This window comes from Heterodontus francisci, chromosome 17 (genome assembly GCF_036365525.1).
Source record: "Heterodontus francisci isolate sHetFra1 chromosome 17, sHetFra1.hap1, whole genome shotgun sequence".
Classification (NCBI taxonomy): domain Eukaryota; kingdom Metazoa; phylum Chordata; class Chondrichthyes; order Heterodontiformes; family Heterodontidae; genus Heterodontus; species Heterodontus francisci.
The window spans coordinates 73,907,417-73,925,323 of record NC_090387.1 but is presented as its reverse complement, the minus strand read 5'-3'; the positions used below and the strand labels follow the sequence as shown (position 1 = coordinate 73,925,323).

Below are 17,907 nucleotides of genomic sequence, written 5' to 3'. Positions count from 1 at the left end.
CCACAGCTTCCCCACCCTCAGTTCTGCTGGGATGTGTAACCAGAGGAGCTGCCAACTCCAATAGATGATACTATATTAAACTTTTCTGTCTATGCTTTTGTCCAGACAGCAGCCAGCTTGTTCCTGATTGAATGAGGAGCCACCATTAGGTCTAGCTCATGCCTTGTAATTCAGGGTGTCATAGATTTAACATTCAGTCCATTCAGAGTGATAAGGTAAGAATGATGGTCTTCTGTCATTTCAGATATCAGTATGGATTACGTTGAAAAGATTTTTAATGTGGCTAAAGCTATTTACTCGCTCTGCAATGAGGCAAAAACGAACCACAAGCGATGCCAGCGTCTGAAGGTTCGGATCGAATCCCTCTTGATACCTGTCCAGACCATCCAGCACGAAGACCTGACTGGTGTAGCAAAGGTTCTGAAGGAGATGGTGGGCATTCTGGAGAATGCAAAGGATTTTATTGAGTCTTTCACCAACAAGCACAGGTTCTCTAAGGTCTTCAAGGCTTATGAGATCAAGGAAGACTTTGGCCATCTTAACGAGCGATTAAATGATGCTGCTGTGGCCCTGGACCTCACCTTGCACACAGTACAGACAAAACTGCTGTTGAAGACATTTAAGGACAAGCAGAGGAAGAAGGAAGATGAGCAAGACACAGAGGAAGATCAGAAACATCTGGATAAGGTGGCAAAGAAATTAGAGGAAGGTAACTGGATGGTCATTTTTAATTTGCTCATTTTGGTTTGATTTGACACCAAGATTATTAGGAGGTGTTACAGAAAGATTACACATTGTAAGTGACATTCAGAATGGTTCCACCCCAAATGCATTTACAGCTGTCTAGCAAAGAAAAGGAAAGGGGTTTGTGTGGATGGTGTGAGGAGCAGTGGCATCCTGCCTCTTTCTTTTCTTTTTTCTTTTGGGCCTCCTTATCTCGAGAGACAATGGATACGCGCCTGGAGGTGGTCAGTGGTTTGTGAAGCAGCGCCTGGAGTGGCTATAAAGGCCAATTCTGGAGTGACAGGCTCTTCCACAGGTGCTGCAGAGAAATTTGTTTGTTGGGGCTGTTGCACAGTTGGCTCTCCCCTTGCGCCTCTGTCTTTTTTCCTGCCAACTACTAAGTCTCTTCGACTCGCCACAATTTAGCCCTATCTTTATGGCTGCCCGCCAGCTCTGGCGAATGCTGGCAACTGACTCCCACGACTTGTGATCAATGTCACACGATTTCATGTCGCGTTTGCAGACGTCTTTATAACGGAGACATGGACGGCCGGTGGGTCTGATACCAGTGGCGAGCTCGCTGTACAATGTGTCTTTGGGGATCCTGCCATCTTCCATGCGGCTCACATGGCCAAGCCATCTCAAGCGCCGCTGACTCAGTAGTGTGTATAAGCTGGGGATGTTGGCCGCTTCAAGGACTTCTGTGTTGGAGATATAGTCCTGCCACCTGATGCCAAGTATTCTCCGAAGGCAGCGAAGATGGAATGAATTGAGACGTCGCTCTTGGCTGGCATACGTTGTCCAGGCCTCGCTGCCGTAGAGCAAGGTACTGAGGACAAATGCATTTACAGCTGTCTAGCAAAGAAAAGGAAAGGGGTTTGTGTGGATGGTGTGAGGAGCAGTGGCATCCTGCCTCTATACATACTAATATGGAGTGAAACTCCTGGAATGAGCCATTCAGCCGATGCTTGTCTGGTTGATTTCAATCCCACATCACACCTTATTATTCCCCAAGCAATGACCATCTCCAACAATAGAGAATCTAATCATCTCCCCTTGACGTTCAATGGCATTACTATTACTGAATCCCCCACTGACACTTTAGCATTGATGAGAAACTTAACTGGACCAGCCGTATCAATACTGTGGCTACAAGAGCAGGTCAGAGGCTGGGAATTCTGTGGTGAGTAACTCACCTGACTCCCCAAAGCCTGTCTATCATCTACAAGGCACAAATCAGGAGTGTGATGGAATACTCTCTACTTGTCTGGATGAGAGCAGCTCCAACAACATTTGAAGCTCAACATCATCCAGGACAAAGCAGGCCGCTTAATCGGCACCCCATCAACCACCTTAAACATTCACTCCCTCCACCACCGACGCAAATTGGCAGCAGTGTGTACCATCTCCAAGATGCATTGCAGCAACTCACCAACCTCCTTTGACTGCAGCTTCCAAACCCGTGACCTCTACCACTGAGAGGAACATGGGCAGCAGACATATGATTTCAAAAAATGGGTGCGATTGGTTAGGATCTGGACTGCACTGCCTGAGAGTGTGGTGGAGAGTGTGGTGTGACTTTCAAAAGGGAATTGGATAGTTATCTGAAGAGAAAAGAATTGCAGAGCCATGGGGAAAAGGCAGAGGAGTGGGACTAGCTGATGGTAGCTCTTAGACAGCTGGCACAGACACGATAAGCTTAATAGCCTCCTCCTATGCTGGAAATATTCTATGATTCTATCATCATATTCCTCAATTTAAAACGACAAGCCCTTGGAATCTGGTACCTGAAGTCTTGGTGATTCACACTTCTACTCTGACTGTCCACTCCATTCCAATTTTCTCCGCCTGTCCACTCCATTCCAGTTCACCATTATATTTCTTACACTGGTAGGTTCAGCTGTTTGACTCAAATGGTTCCAGTGGTGTGGAATGGCTAGTTCCATATGTTGCTGTCTTATTGAGAGATGAGTTCCAAATCTACTATTGGAGGAGTAACTCTGGGAGCATATACTTCTGATACTCCTGGAGCTGAAACAAATGAGCCCAGTGTTATATTCCAGAAAGCCAATTGGTGAAGGATAGAATTTGAGCTAATCTCTACATACTTTTAGATTTATTTACAGAGTTACACATTGCAAGCATACACCTCCTAACCCAACAACCACAGTTTCAGTCTGTGTCTATATATTGTTATGACCGAGGAATGAGGAGTGCACTGTTAATGCAGTCACAGGTCACAACGTATCAATAAATTTGCCCACTTACCGAAACAGTCAATTAGATAACTCTATATGTCCCCGGAATAAAGCACACCAACCAGGTTTCTTTAATAAACAACAAAATTATCTGTTTATTATAAGCCAAGTCTTAACTAATAATGAAGTAAATATATATGCGAATTGAAATATTAAAGCCCCTTGTTTTTATCCTAGTCCACACTCACACGCACAATCGATTAACAAGGAGAAAAAAAACAGATTTTTGTTTACAGCTGTTACAAAGAAATAGAAGAAATAAAAATAATTTAAGACTGAATAGCGGATATGGAAGTCCTTTATTTTGGGGAAATGTCCCTAAGTCGAGTAGGTGGCTGCCACTAGGAATCTTTCCAGGCGATGTTGATGAACAGTCTGTTTTGGGTAGGCATTCAAAGAAATTCAAATACTGAAGGCTTCACATAGGTCTTCCATCACATGTGTGGCAACAAAGGTTTCAGTTCTCACAGTCAATGCAAAGTCCTTTTAAAGATGCAAGGTTTCTGCAAACATTCAGGATTTGTTCAAAATACAGGAGGCAACAGTACAACTTCATACAGGGTTTGCTTTTCAAGAGCAGGGATTCTTCGAAGAGCGGTAACAGTGGTCTGGATTTTATTCTGATCTCCTGGCAGGTCAATATGCAGATCTCCAACTGCCTCTCTTAGTCCAAAAACCAGCTGTCTTTTAACAGTTCAAAATGAAACTAAAAACAGTTCAGCAACAATCCTGTGACAGCTATATATCATGGTCTGTTATTTCCTTGCAAACATCTGTCCCTTCAGGTTGGAAAAATCCTGCTGTTTACTTGAAATCATAATGCTTTCCAGTACTTGTTTACTGGTCAACCTTTTGTTGACCTTCCTTGAAAAAAAAAACACGCACAAAGTTCAGCAATTTCCAGATGATTCAATGTCCATGAAATCCTTTTCAGTTTTTAAAATATAGATTCTCAAGTTTTAACAAAAAATGGAAACCCACGTAACAGTATAGGGAATCAAATGAATCACCAGTTAATGTCCACCACCTGCATACAATTAACAGATTCCCCTCTGTCTTTAAATAAAAATTAGAGTTAAAAAGTATAACCAAATCTTCAAAGCAAATTAAATCAATAAGCTCCATATTCTGTACAAAGTGTTATATTGCCTAACAGCACTATTGGTGTACCTACACCCCAAGGACTATAGCGGTTCAAGAAGGCAACTCACCACCACGGTCTCAAGGGCAATAAATGCTGGTCTAGCCAGTGATGCCTACATCCCATGAATGAATAAATAAAAAAAGGGACACCTTTAGGACACCTCTAGGACCCCGAACAATTTCTTCGTATATGCAGTTATTTTTATAAAACAATCAGACAGTTGATAACTTTGCATCCACCCATTTAGTTTTTGAGATTTCCTTTCTCTCCAGCACTTGTTTCAAGCCAGCAAGGTCAATCCATAACCTTTTCTCATTCATATTTTTTGTAAAGTGTGCATTACTCCCACATTGAGCGATTATCGACTTAACATTCTGTGGGTATACTATCTTCAGTACACCACTTGTATAGAATCTCACTTAAAATATTTGACAGAGTCCCATAAAACTGCCTCCACAAAAGCCAGTGTTTCAGCAGCCTAAGTACTTTTAACAACCCTTTTTTATTTTGTTAGCTTCCCAAGCTAAAGGACAAAATTTCCCATTTTCACCCATCAGAAATATCATGAAACCAGCGGCACTAGAATACCCATCAGGAAGATTAGCATATGAAGCATCACTGAAAATGGTTACTTTCGTGTTCACTGGGTCACCCAAGGATGGAAACTTAAGTATGCATTTCTCAAGATTTAATTTTTTATTCACCCTTAAAACATTCTCAAATTTAGGGTGTTTCATCGGAGTACTTAACTCCAACACATCAAAACTAGCATCTGGTCTAGCTTGAGTACCCAACCAGTTCAACTGACTAATCAAACTTCCCAATTGCTCGGTCTCTTCTTTCGTTATAACATCAGTATTTTTTGAGGACTTAGTACAACTAACTGGGATGGGAGTAACACTCTCTAAATAAGATTGTTGATTTAAAGTTATTCCAGACATACTCTGCTTAATATCTAAACCCTTATATATAAAAGTCCCACAAGCCTTACTCCCATATTCAAACTCTACTCTCATCTTAATAAAACATTTCTCAAATTCTGCAGTACCATCCCATAAGAAATCATCATCATCATTATTCACCATGAAGGGTGCCTGAAAGTTTTCCTTTATTGTACTAATAAAACATTGTGGGATCTGGTTTTCGTTGAACACATCCAATTTTCAGCAAAACAGATCTATCTGAAAGATACCACAGCCTGGTATCATCATTCAGGCCATAGCACATTTGTTTAGTTTCTATAGTTTTCCTTCTGCACCAGCTGCCTCTTTGGGTGGTTTCAGAAGCACTTCTCTCTGAAAAGTATCGTCATTCAGAAACAGGCTTTTATATTGATTGATCTACACTCCCATGGATATGTGGCTAAAAGAGCTATAAAGATTTTCAAGATTACTTTTCCAGCTGTGGGAGAGTCCACTCTAACATCTGTATCACCCACTCCCTCTTCAAAACCCCGAGCAACTCGCCTCACATTAGTCTTGTAAGTCCCATCTGCACGCACTTTTTAGTACAAATCCTCCTATGGTACAAAGCTGATTGCCCCTTATCTGGTACTTCAGAATAAACTCCAAACTCTCTCCAGTTATATAATTACCCTTGTTTTGCCTTTCATTAGTTTATCCTCAGGTTTATTGCCACCCAACAAAACGTCACGATCATGTGGACTTCTGCTTCTAGTCTGTGGCCTTTATTTCATTGCGTAATCTGTTCAAGCTAGAAGCTTCTACTTGCACTTTTCTGTCTGTGGGGACTACTACTGCGAGATCTCCCTTTTGCACTATCAAAGGCTCTTTCTCCAGTAAGGGATTGTTTCTGACACAAGAGTCACTTCAGGACCCACTATCAGTACTTGCACTGTGCTTTCTTACTCTCCATTCTTTCACCCCATTCTGCCTGTCATGGATCTCGCTTCTTGGCCATCATCCTGAACTTTCAACCAATATTTAAACTTGCCAGTAGCTTTTCCTGCAAGTCCCACAACTGTCACATCCCTCCATTCACTTGACGCCTCTGGAATATATGTCACCCAACTACCCACTCTGTCCTGTGTGTCATGATCACTCATATCACCACTATCCAGCCCTTGATCTTCTGTATTCTGTTCCTAAGGACCTTCACCACAAAACACATGAGCACTTGAGGTACAAGGTTCCTCGTTCACTCCTATCAAGTGCTCAGTGTCGAGATTTTGTGATTAATTCTGATTAATTGTTCGGAATGAACCTTAAAAGTTTGATTGCCATGTTTGATAAGTACTGCTTTACTACCATGACTTAGTACCTAACCAGGCCCTTTCCATTCCCTATGACTATGACAGTACTGTACTGTATGTGTGTAGACTAGAGTCCTGACAGTGATAATTTTATATTTTTTATATAAATACTGTATATTTTATAATAGTTAATCACTCAGGACCTTCCTGGTCTCTGCATCTCAACTGCTCACTGGATAAACTTGCAGTTAGTATTTCAAACTGAAAAAGTGAAAAATGGATTTGGAATCAGAAGGTAGGTAAAGTGAACATTCTGGTGGTCGGGTCGGACACGGGAAAAAATGCAAGGACTCGGGCCAGGTCAGGCTTGGGTCCAATGTGGTTCAGGAGGGTTTCTTTTTCAGATCTGAGCAGGCCTTTACTTCAAAGTATCTTTTCTATGGAAATATGGCCAAAAAATCCTAAAACATGGATTTAGGAACAAAGGAACAAAAGCAAAAGTAAAGGGGAGCCATTTTCATGGGAGGAAAAATGCTATGCAAATCTTTTCATATCTGTTCACAAACATAATGCAATGATGAAGACTTCTGGCATTTCTCCCTACCTCAAATTTCAAAACATATCAAACATGTTTCCTGGAAGATGTGTCACTTTAATGCAGAGTAAAACAAGATGCCTCTGTGTGTGATTATTTCTCTACCAGCTTTGTGTCTTCTCATTGTTCCTGGTGAGAGAATGAAATGCAGCAGATGAGTTTCTTAAGAGCCCTTGACTTCCTCTTATTTGACAGCATTGCATTCAATGGAGGAGAGGATCCAACAGGCCGTGAATGATGGCATGGAGGAAGTGAAAATGGATTTGAAGGACATCAAACGTATAATTGAGTCATGTGAGTGCACTAGAGAGAAAGATTCTGCTACAGACTCAGTAAGTAAATTAAATTGGCTTCTTACTCAGGTGAGCCAGGTAATCTGTACCAACACCCCAACCCAGACACAGTCACAGAATCAAACAACACCCCAACCCAGATCCAGTCACAGAATTGACCAACACCCCAATCCCAAAGCTAGTCACAGAATCGACAAACACCCTAATCCCAAAGCTAGTCACAGAATCGACAAACACCCTAATCCCAAATCCAGTCACAGAATCGACTAATACCCCAATCGCAAACCCAGTCACAGAATCGACTAATACCCCAATCGCAAACCCAGTCACAGAATCGACTAATAACCCAATCGCAAACCCAGTCACAGAATCAACTAACACCCCAATCCCACCCCAGTCACAGAATCGACTAACACCCCAATCCCACCCCAGTCACAGAATCGACTAACACCCCAATCCCACCCCAGTCACAGAATCGACTAACACCCCAATCCCAAACCCAGTCACAGAATCGTCTAGCATCCCAAACCCAAAACCAGTCACAGAATCGACTAACACCCCAATCCCAAACCCAATCACAGAATCGACCAACTTCCCAATTCCAGACCCAGTCACAGAATCGACTAACACTCCAATCCCAAACCCAGCAGAAGTGACTTAAACCCCAATGCATGACCCAGTCATAGCACAAACCATCACCTTCAGGAATGGGGTAGCTGCTGGTGAGAAGCACTTTTCAGACTTTGTGAGATATGGTCTTCCCTCTGTGCATCAGCTTTGACAGAAAAATGTCAAATACGATGGGGCTAGTTATTGGTTCAGTCAAGTAACCCGATTTACTCAGACTGGCATCCTGATAACATGACTTGGCTTTGTCAGCGTAGAAGAGCTGAGATATAAACGAAAAAGCTATGATCCCCTCCAATGGGCCAATCGCAGGAAAATGATAATTGGTGGTGTTTATATCTGAGCTCCAGCCCTGGCCACTGTCCCTCAGAGTTCCCATCACTTGCTTCCATACCCCTGTAACTGCTCTGGGCCTGCAAGATACTGTCTTGGGCTGCTCACTTACTTTTCACCTCTATGATCTAGGTCCATATCCAACCCAGATTGATGGAAGGAAAGTTTTTGCTCTCTGCTCGTGGCTATAATTAGTGAGTTTGGGCACCACAATCCAATGGGCATGGGTACTAAATTGGCAATTCACTCAGAGTGGTCATAGGATGGCTAATTTGGGGGAATATCAGATGGTCTTTTAAGACTGGGTTTGCGGTAGATTTTGGGGGGCAGAGTCGAGGGAGCAGTACTCTGCATCTAACTGATCCTGACCTAGGTGTGCTTGACTGAAATTCACAAAAATAAAACAAAACTGGTATTTTTTTGCATTTTCCCAGGGCTTGTGCTGAAATGTTTCTCTACTTCCCTTGTAGACAATGAGAAACCTTCTGTCCATCCAGTGCAGGATATTTTGGAATTAAACTCAGAGGACATCGAAATGCAGAACACACCTTTCGAGAAAACTGACAACTCCAAATATTACAAGGGAACATTGCATAAATTCCCAGTAGCCATTAAACGTTTCCTTAATGTTGGGTTTTCCGATGTGGAGTGAGTATAGATTCCACACACTCACTGAATTGAGCGCATTCCCTCTTTGCTGTGTTAAAGCAGGGATTCATGTTTTGCCCTTTTTTCCTTCCCCTGCAGGGAAATTCGGAAAATTTTTCGCAAAGAGGCTGAAACCATGAAGCACTTTGAATCGCCAAACATTGTGCGAATTTATGGAATCTGCATTGATCAGAGTGGTAAGTTAGTCCCAGATATAAATTTAATGAAAGAACAGAAAAGAAAGACTTGCATTTATATAGCGCCTTGCACAACTTCAGGACATGCCAAAGCACTTTAAAACCAATAAAGTACTTTTCAAGTGTAGTTACTATTGTAAAATAGGAAATTTAAATACACACTACTTTCTATTGTATTCCTCACTGTCTGTTTCCAACCAATCTCTGGTCTCTATTTAATTACCTACTCTCCTGCTTGTCTATCCAGTTTGATCGTGAATGAGCAGTGGGGTATTGCTTTGGAAGTGGTTTTGATTTGCCCCAGTGGCTTGGTTGGTTAATGTGCTGCCTAATTTGGGTACTGAGCCATTCCAGGACTGTGCTTAGTTAACTAGTCCCAACTGTAGGGTCTCAACAGTAGGCCTCAGTGGCCCAGGTTGGGAAGGAAATTGAAAACCAGCCAGAGTTCCCATTCCTGTTCTAATGACTGTGGCTGAAAAGTTTGCTTCTTTCAGTGTGTTGGGTGAAAACAGGATCAGGCAGGTCTGCCATGTTCCCCATGGCTGCTGATATTTAATGTTGAAGCCCAAGCATGATATATGCCCACGTGAATGAGGTTCTGGAGAACTGCAGGTACTTTTCCACAACAGAATCAGTACTGTCAAGAGAGCAGGAGAGGAAAGGAAAGTGATGGGATATGTGTTATGTGGATATGGGATATGTGGGAAAGTGTTTGGGATATGTTTGCCTCTGAGTCAGAAGATCGTGCGTTCAAGTCCCATACCAGAGGCATAGCACAACAAGATAGGATTAATTGATGACCTCATACTGAAGACGCCCCTAGGTAGCAGCAATCATAATATGATTGAATTTTACATTCAGTTTGAGGGAGAGATGAATGGATCTCAGACTAGTATTTTAAACTTAAATAAGGGCAATTATGAGGGCATGAAAGTAGAGCTAGCCAAAGTGAACTGGCAGATTAGGTTAAGGGATAAGTCAATAGAGATGCAGTGGCTGACATTTAAGGGGATATTACAGAATACACAGAATAGATACATTTCAACGAGAAAGAAAAATTCCAAGGGGAGGATCTACTATCTATCGTTAACTAAAAAAGTTAAAGATAGTATCAAACTTAAACAAAAAGCATATAATTCCACAAATTTAGGTAGCAGGTCAGATGCTTGGGCAGAATATAAAGAACAACAAAGAATGACTAAAAGATTGATGAGGAGGGAAAAATTAGAGTATGAGAGAAAGTTTGCTAGAAATATAAAAACAGATAATAAGAGTTTCTATAGATATTTTTAAAAGAAAAGAGTTAAGAAAGTGAGTGTTGGTCCGACAGAAAGTGAGTCTGCAGAATTAATAAGGGAAAATAAGGAGATGGCAGATGAATTGAACAGATATTTTGCTTCAGTCTTCACTATAGAGGATACAAGTAACATCCCAGAAATATCTGTAAATCAGGAAATTGAAGAGAGGGAGGAACTCAAGAAAATTACAATCACCAGGGAAGTGGTACTGAGCAAATTGTTGGAGCTGTGAGCTGACAAGTTCCCGGGTCCTGATGGTCCTCATCCTAGGGTCCTAAAAGAAGAGGCTAGTGAGATAGTTGATGCATTGGTTTTAATTTTCCAAAATTCCCTAGATACAGGGAGGGTTCGATTAGATTTGAAAATAGCAAACTGAACTCCTTTATTCAAAAGAGAGAGACAGAAAGCAGGAAACGACAGGCCAGTTAGCTGAACATCTGTCTGAGGGAAAATGTTAGAAGCTATTATTAAAGACGTTGTAGCAGGGCACATAGAAAAATTGAAGGTAATCAGGCAGAGTCAACATGGTTTTGTGAAAGGGAAATCATGTGGAACCAATTTGTTGGAGTTCTTTGAAGAAATAACATGTGCCGTGGATAAAGGGGAACCAGTGGATGTACTGTACTTATATTTCCAGAAGGCATTTGATAAGGTGCCACATCAAAGGTTATTGCAGAAAATAAAACCTCATGGTGTAGGGGATATTGTATTGGCTTGATAGAAGATTGGCTAGCTATCAGGAAACAGAGAGTAGGCATAAATGGATCAATTTCTGATTGCAAGATGTAACGAGTGGTGGGCCACAGGGATCCGTGCTGGGGCCTCAACATTTGACAATTTATATAAATGACATTGTATTATATAAATTGAACGAATTACCACTGAAAGGGAGGAAGTATTAACTGTTTTAGGGGGTTAAAAGTGGATAAATCCCCAGGCCCAAATGAGATGTATCCCAGGCTGTTATGTGAGGCAAGGGAGGAGATAGCAAATTTTCAAATCCTCTCTGGCCACAGGAGAGGTACCAGAGGATTGGAGGACAGCGAATGTGGTACCATTATTCAAGAAGTGTAGCAGGGATAAACCAGGCAATTACAGGCCGGTGAGTCTAACATCAATGGTAGGGAAACTATTGGAAAAAATTCTGAGGGACAGGATTAATCTCCACTTGAAGAGGCAGGGATTAATCAGAGATAATCAGCATGGCTTTGTCAGGGGGAGATCATGTCTAACTAACTTGATTGATTTTTTCGAGGTGGTGACGAGATGTGTAGATGAGGGTAAAGCAGTTGATGTCTACATGGACTTCAGTAAGGCTTTTGATAAGGTCCTGCATGGGAGATTGGTTAAGAAGGTAAGAGCCCATGGGATCCAGTGCAATTTGGCAAATTGGATCCAAAATTGGCTTAGTGGCAGGAGACAGAGGGTGATGGTCAAGGGTTGTTTTTGCGAGTGGAAGCCCGTGACCAGTGGTGTACCGCAAGGATCGGTGCTGGGACCCTTGCTGTTTGTAGTGTACATTAATGATTTAGACATGAATATAGGAGGTATGATCAGTAATTTGGCAGATGACACAAAAATTGGTGGTGTCGTAAATAGTGAGGAGGAAAGCCTTAGATTACAAGATGATATAGATGGGCTGGTAAGATGGGCGGAGCAGTGGCAAATGGAATTTAATCCTGAGAAGTGTGAGGTGATGCATTTTGGGAGGACTAACAAGGCAAGGGAATATACAATGGATGGTAGGACCCTAGGAAGTACAGACGGTCAGAGGGACCTTGGTGTACTTGTCCATAGATCACTGAAGGCAGCAGCACAGGTAGATAAGGTGGTTAGGAAGGCATATGGGATACTTGCCTTTATTAGCCGAGGCATAGAATATAAGAGCAGAGAAGTTATGATGAAGCTGTATAAAACGCTAGTTAGGCCACAGCTGGAGTACTGTGCACAGTTCTGGGCACCACACTATAGGAAGGATGTGATTGCACTGGAGAGGGTGCAGAGGAGATTCACCAGGATGTTGCCTGGGCTGGAGCATTTCAGCTATGAAGGGAGACTGGACAGGTTAGGGTTATTTTCCTTGGAGCACAGAAGGCTGAGGGGGGATCTGATTGAGGTATACAAATTTATGAGGGGCATTAATAGGTTAGATAGGAAGATACTTTTTCCCTTAGCGGAAGGGTCAATAACCAGGGGCCATAGATTTAAGGTAAGGGGCAGGAGATTTAGAGGGGATTTGAGGAAAAAGAATTTCACCCAGAGGGTGGTTGGAATCTGGAACACACTGCCTGAAGGGGTGGTAGAGGCAGGAACTCTCACAACATTTAAGAAGTATTTAGATGAGCATTTGAAATGTCATAGCATACGGGCCAAGTGCTGGAAAATGGGATTAGAATAGTTAGGTGCTTGATGGCACAGACACGATGGGCCGAAGGGCCTGTTGGTGTGCTGTGTAACGCTCTGACTCTATGACTATGAAACGACTTGAATGAAGGGACTGAAGGTATGGTTGCTAAGTTTGCTGATGACACAAATATAGGTAGGAAAGTAAGTTGTGAAGAGGACATAAGAAGGCTACAAAAGAGATATTGATAGGTATCATGTGGGAAAATGTGAAATTGTCCATTTTCGCAGGAAGAATAAAAAAGAAGCATATTATCTAAATCATGAGAGATTGCAGAGCTCTGAGATGCAGAGGGATCTGGGTGTCCTAGTGCATGAATTGCAAAAGGTTAGTATGCAGGTACAGCAAGTAATTAGGAAAGCTAATAGAATGTTATCGTTTATTACGAGGGGAATTGAATACAAAAGTAGGGAGGTTATGCTTCAGTTATACAGGGCATTGGTGAGACCACATCTGGAGTACTGTGTAAAGTATTGATCTCCTTATTTAAGGAGGATGTAAATGCGTTGGAAGCAGTTCAGAGAATGTTTACTAGACTAATACCTGGAATGGGCGGGCTTTCTTATGAGGAAAGGTTTGATAGGCTAGGCTTGCATCTGCTGGAGTTCAGAAGATTAAGAGGTGACTTGATTGAAACATATAAGATCCTGAAAGGTCTTGACAGGGTGGATGTGGAAAGGATGTTTCCCCTTGTGGGAGAATCTAGAACTGTTTAAAAATAAAGGGTCGCCCATTTAAGACAGGGATGAGGAGAATTTTTTTCTCTCAGAGGGTCTTGAGTCTTTGGAATTCTCTTCCTCAAAAGGCAGTGGAAGCAGAGTCTTTAAATATTTTTAAGACAGAGGTAGATAGATTCTTGATAAACAAGGGGTGAAAGGTTATCGGGGCTAGGCGGGAATGTGGAGTAATCAGTTCAACCATGAACTTATTGAATGGCGGAGCAGGCTCGAGGGGCCGAGTGGCCTACTCCTGCTCCTAATTCGTATGTATGTTCATATGTATGTGGCAACCACAAGTACTGGGATCCCACTGCCCCATTTCTTCTTACACTGCTTTAAAAAAACAGTAAAATAGATTATCCTTCCCATCTGATCCCAGCAAACAGCACAAGCTAGCGCAGTGCCTGCTCCCAGCTGACATTCTATATAGTGCTTGTACATCCCTTTGTGGTAAGCTGTGATCTTAGCTAGCCAAGCAGGAGGTCCACAGTGGATGCATAAGGATGGAGGAAGGAGATGTCCTGAACAATTCTCCCAGCACTTCCTGACAGTTACATTGACAGTGGCTTTGGTAGATTCCATACAGCAAATCAACCTCCCATCACCCAGCTGGGGAATTGTGTGTGATACTTGGTGGGGGAGATTAAAGGGAATGGAAATAAATATGTCTGCACTAAACTTATTCACCATCCAGTTCCCACTCAGCCTGTCTCACTGTCTGACTCCCCCTCCTCTGTCCTGCCTGTCTCACTGTCTGACAAAAAAGCGGTGGTCCCAGCACTGACCCTTGGAGAAAAGCACTGTCTACTATTCTCCTGCCTGAAAAACCACCATTTACCATGTCCTTAAGGCAATTTTTTAACCAAGCTGATACTGACCATCCTGTTCCATGAGCATCAATTTTGTTCGCCAGACTTTTATGGGATAATTTGTCAAATGCTTTCTTCAAATCCACATGGACAACATCCACTGCAATCCTTTCATTAACCTTCTTTGTTACTTCATCAAAAAATTCAATTAGGTTTGGTGGAAGAGTTGAGTGAAACATTCAGTTTAACCTCAATGTAAACTAAAGTGATGTCAGCACCATAATATGATAGAATTTTACATTAAGTTTGAAAGTGATGTAGTTTAATCCGAAACTAGGGTCTTAAATCTAAACAAAGGAAACTACGAAGATATGAGGGGCAAGTTGGCTGAGGTAGACTGGGAAACTACATTAAAAGGTATGACAGTAGACAGGCAATGGGTAGCATTTAAAGAATTAATACATGGTTTACAACAAATATACATTCCTTTGAGGCACAAAAACCCAGCAGGAAAGGTGATCTAACCACAGCTAATAAGAGAAGTTAAAGATTGTATTAGATCAAAGGAAAAGGCGTATAAAGTTGCCCAAAAAAGTAGCAAGCCTGAGGATTGGAAGCATTTTAGAATTCAGCAAAGAAGGACTAAGAAACTGATAAAGAAAGAGAAAATAGAATATGAAAGTAAACTAGCGAAAAACATAAAAATAGACTGTAAAAGCTTCTATAGGTTTGTAAAAAGGAAAAGATTAGCAAAGACAAATGTAGGCCCATTACAGGCAGCGACAGGAGAATTTATAATGGGGAATAAGAAAATGGCAGAGAAACTAAACAAATACTATGGGCTGAATTTTGTTGCGCTCCCAACGTCAGGCTCCGTGGCAGAGGAGCCGGAAGATCGCACCAGCAGTGGCCCATCACTGGGCTCGATCATCCTGGCGGCAGCAAGGCTCTGTGGCAACCATCCCCACCACCAGTCCCACCCCACTCCCTCCCCACCCCTGCCACTCAGCAATGGGACCCAACTTTAAATATTTAAATAAAGGATCGGCATAGTGTTATATACCTTTCATCGCGATCTTGCTGGCTGTCCACGATCTTCCATGAATAAAATTCAGCCTTTGTGTCTGTCTTCATGGAGGAAGATGCAAGAAACCTCCCAGAAATACAAGGGAACCAAGATACTAGCGAAAATGGGGAACTGAAAGAAATTAGTATGAGTAAAAAAGTAATACTGGAGAAATTAATGGGACTGGAAGTTTGTAAATCACCTGAACTTGATGATCTACATCCTAGAGTGTTGAAAGATGTGGATGTAGAGATAGTGAATGCATTGGTGATCATCTTCCAAAATTCCATAGATTCTGGAATGGTTCCTGCAGATTGGAAGGTAGCAAATGTAACCCCGCTATTTAAGAAAGGAGGCAGAAATATAACGGGGAACTACAGACCTGTTAGCCTGATATCAGTACCAGGGAAAATGCTAGAACCTATCATAAAGGATGTGATAACTGGACAGTTAGAAAATAATGGTAGGATTGGGCAGCGTCAACATGGATTTATGAAAGGGAAACCATGTTTGACAAATCTGTTAGAGTTTTTTGAGAATTGAACTAACAGACTAGATAAGGGGGAACCAGTGGATGTGGTGTAATTGGATTTCCAGAAGGCTTTCAATAAAGAGGTTAGTAAATAAAACTAGAGCCCATGGGATTAGGGGTAAAATACTGGCATGGATTGAGAATTGGTTAACGGACAGAAAAGGGAGAGTAGGAATAAACGAGTCATTCCCTGGTTGGCAGGCTGTGTCTGGTAGGATACCGCAAGGATCAGTGCTTGGGTCCCAGCTATTCACGACCGATATCAATGATTTGGATGTGGGGCCAAAGGTAATATTTCCATATTTGTTGATGACCCAAAGTTAGGTGGGAACCTGAGTTGCGAGGAGGATGCAAAGAAGCTATAAGGGGATTTAAACAGGCTAGGTGAGTGGGCAAGAACATGGCCGATGGAATATCATGTGGAAAAATGTGAAGTTATCCACCTTGGTAGGAAAAACAGAAATGCAGAGTATTTCTTAAATGGTGAGAGATTAGGAAGTTCTGATGTCCAAAGGGACCTGGTTGTTCTTGTTCATGAGTCACTGAAACCTAACATGCAGGTACAGCAAGCAATTAGGAAGGAAAATGGTATGTTGGATTTTATTGCAAGAGGATTTGAGTACAGGAGTAAAGATGTCTTACTGCAATTACTTACTCAATGTTCAGCATCATTTGTGACTCCTCAGATACTGAAGCAGTCCGTGTAGAAATGCAGCAAGACCTGGACAATATCCAGGCCTGGGCTGATAAGTGGCAAGTAACATTCGTGCCACACAAGTGCCAGGCAATGACCATATCCAACAAGAGAGAATCTAACCATCTCCCCTTGACATTCAATGGCATTACCATCGCTGAATCCCCCACTATCAACATCCTAGGGGCTACCATTGACCAGAAACTGAACTGGAGCAACCATATAAATACCGTGGCTACAAGAGCAGGCCAGAGGCTTGGAATCCTGCGGCGAGTAACTCACCTCCTGACTCCCCAAAGCCTGTCCACCATCTACAAGGGACAAGTCAGGAGTGTGATGGAATACTCTCCACTTGCCTGGATGGGTGCAGCTCCAACAACACTCAAGAAGCTCGACACCATCCAGGACACAGCAGCCCGCTTGATTGGCACCCCATCTACAAACATTCACTCCCTCCACCACCAACGCACAGTGGCAGCAGTGTGTACCATCTACAAGATGCAGCATTGCACCAAGGCTCCTTAGACAGCACCTTCCAAACCCGTGACCTCTACCAACTAGAAGGACAAGGGCAGCAAATGCATGGGAACACCATCACCTGCAAGTTCCCCTCCAAGTCACACACCATCCTGACTTGGAACTATATCGCCATTCCTTCACTGTCGCTGGGTCAGAATCCTGGAACTCCCTTCCTAACAGCACTGTGGGTGTACCTACCCCACATGGACTGCAGCGGTTCAAGAAGGCAGCTCACCACCACCTTCTCAAGGGCAATTAGGGATGGGCAATAAATGCTGGCCTGGCCAGCGACGCCCACATCCCATGAATGAATTTTTTAAAAATTGTATAGAGCCTTGGTGAGACCGCACCTGGCGTATTGTATACAGTTTTGGTCTCCTTACCTAAGGAAGGATATACTTGCCACAGAGGGAGTGCAATTAAGGTTCACCATACTGATCCCTGGGATTGCAGGATTGTCCTGTGAGAAATGATTGAGGAGGCTGGGCCTGTATTCTCTCGAGTTACGAAGAATGAGAGGTGATCTCATTGAAACATACAAATTTCTTACATGACTCGACAGGGTTGATGCAGGAAAGGTGTTTCCCCTGACTGGGGGGTCTAGAACCAGGGGACACAGACTCAGATTAAGGGGTAGACCATTTAGGACTGGGATGAGGAGGAATTTCTTCACTCAGAGAGTGGTGAATCTTTGGAATTCTCTACCCCAGAGGGTGGTGGAGGCTCAGTCATTGACTATGTTCAAGATGGAGATCGATAGATTTCTAGATATTAAAGGCATCAAGGAATATGGGAATAGTGCAGGAAAATGGCGTTGAGATAGCAGATCAGCCATG

The 17,907-nt window shown here is 42.5% G+C and overlaps 1 protein-coding gene across 3 annotated transcripts in view; it reads left to right on the top strand.

The window, feature by feature from the left end:
* Positions 1-17,907, top strand: part of LOC137379060 (mixed lineage kinase domain-like protein) — a 76,856-nt gene that overhangs the window by 32,652 nt on the left and 26,297 nt on the right. For all 3 annotated transcript variants that reach the window (XM_068049678.1, XM_068049677.1, XM_068049679.1), the window contains 4 exons: positions 245-709; positions 7,128-7,226; positions 8,656-8,833; positions 8,933-9,030. In XM_068049678.1, coding sequence (XP_067905779.1) covers positions 253-709; positions 7,128-7,226; positions 8,656-8,833; positions 8,933-9,030 — 832 coding nt within the window. In that variant the 5' untranslated portion in view covers positions 245-252. The remainder of the gene's footprint in view (positions 1-244; positions 710-7,127; positions 7,227-8,655; positions 8,834-8,932; positions 9,031-17,907) is intronic.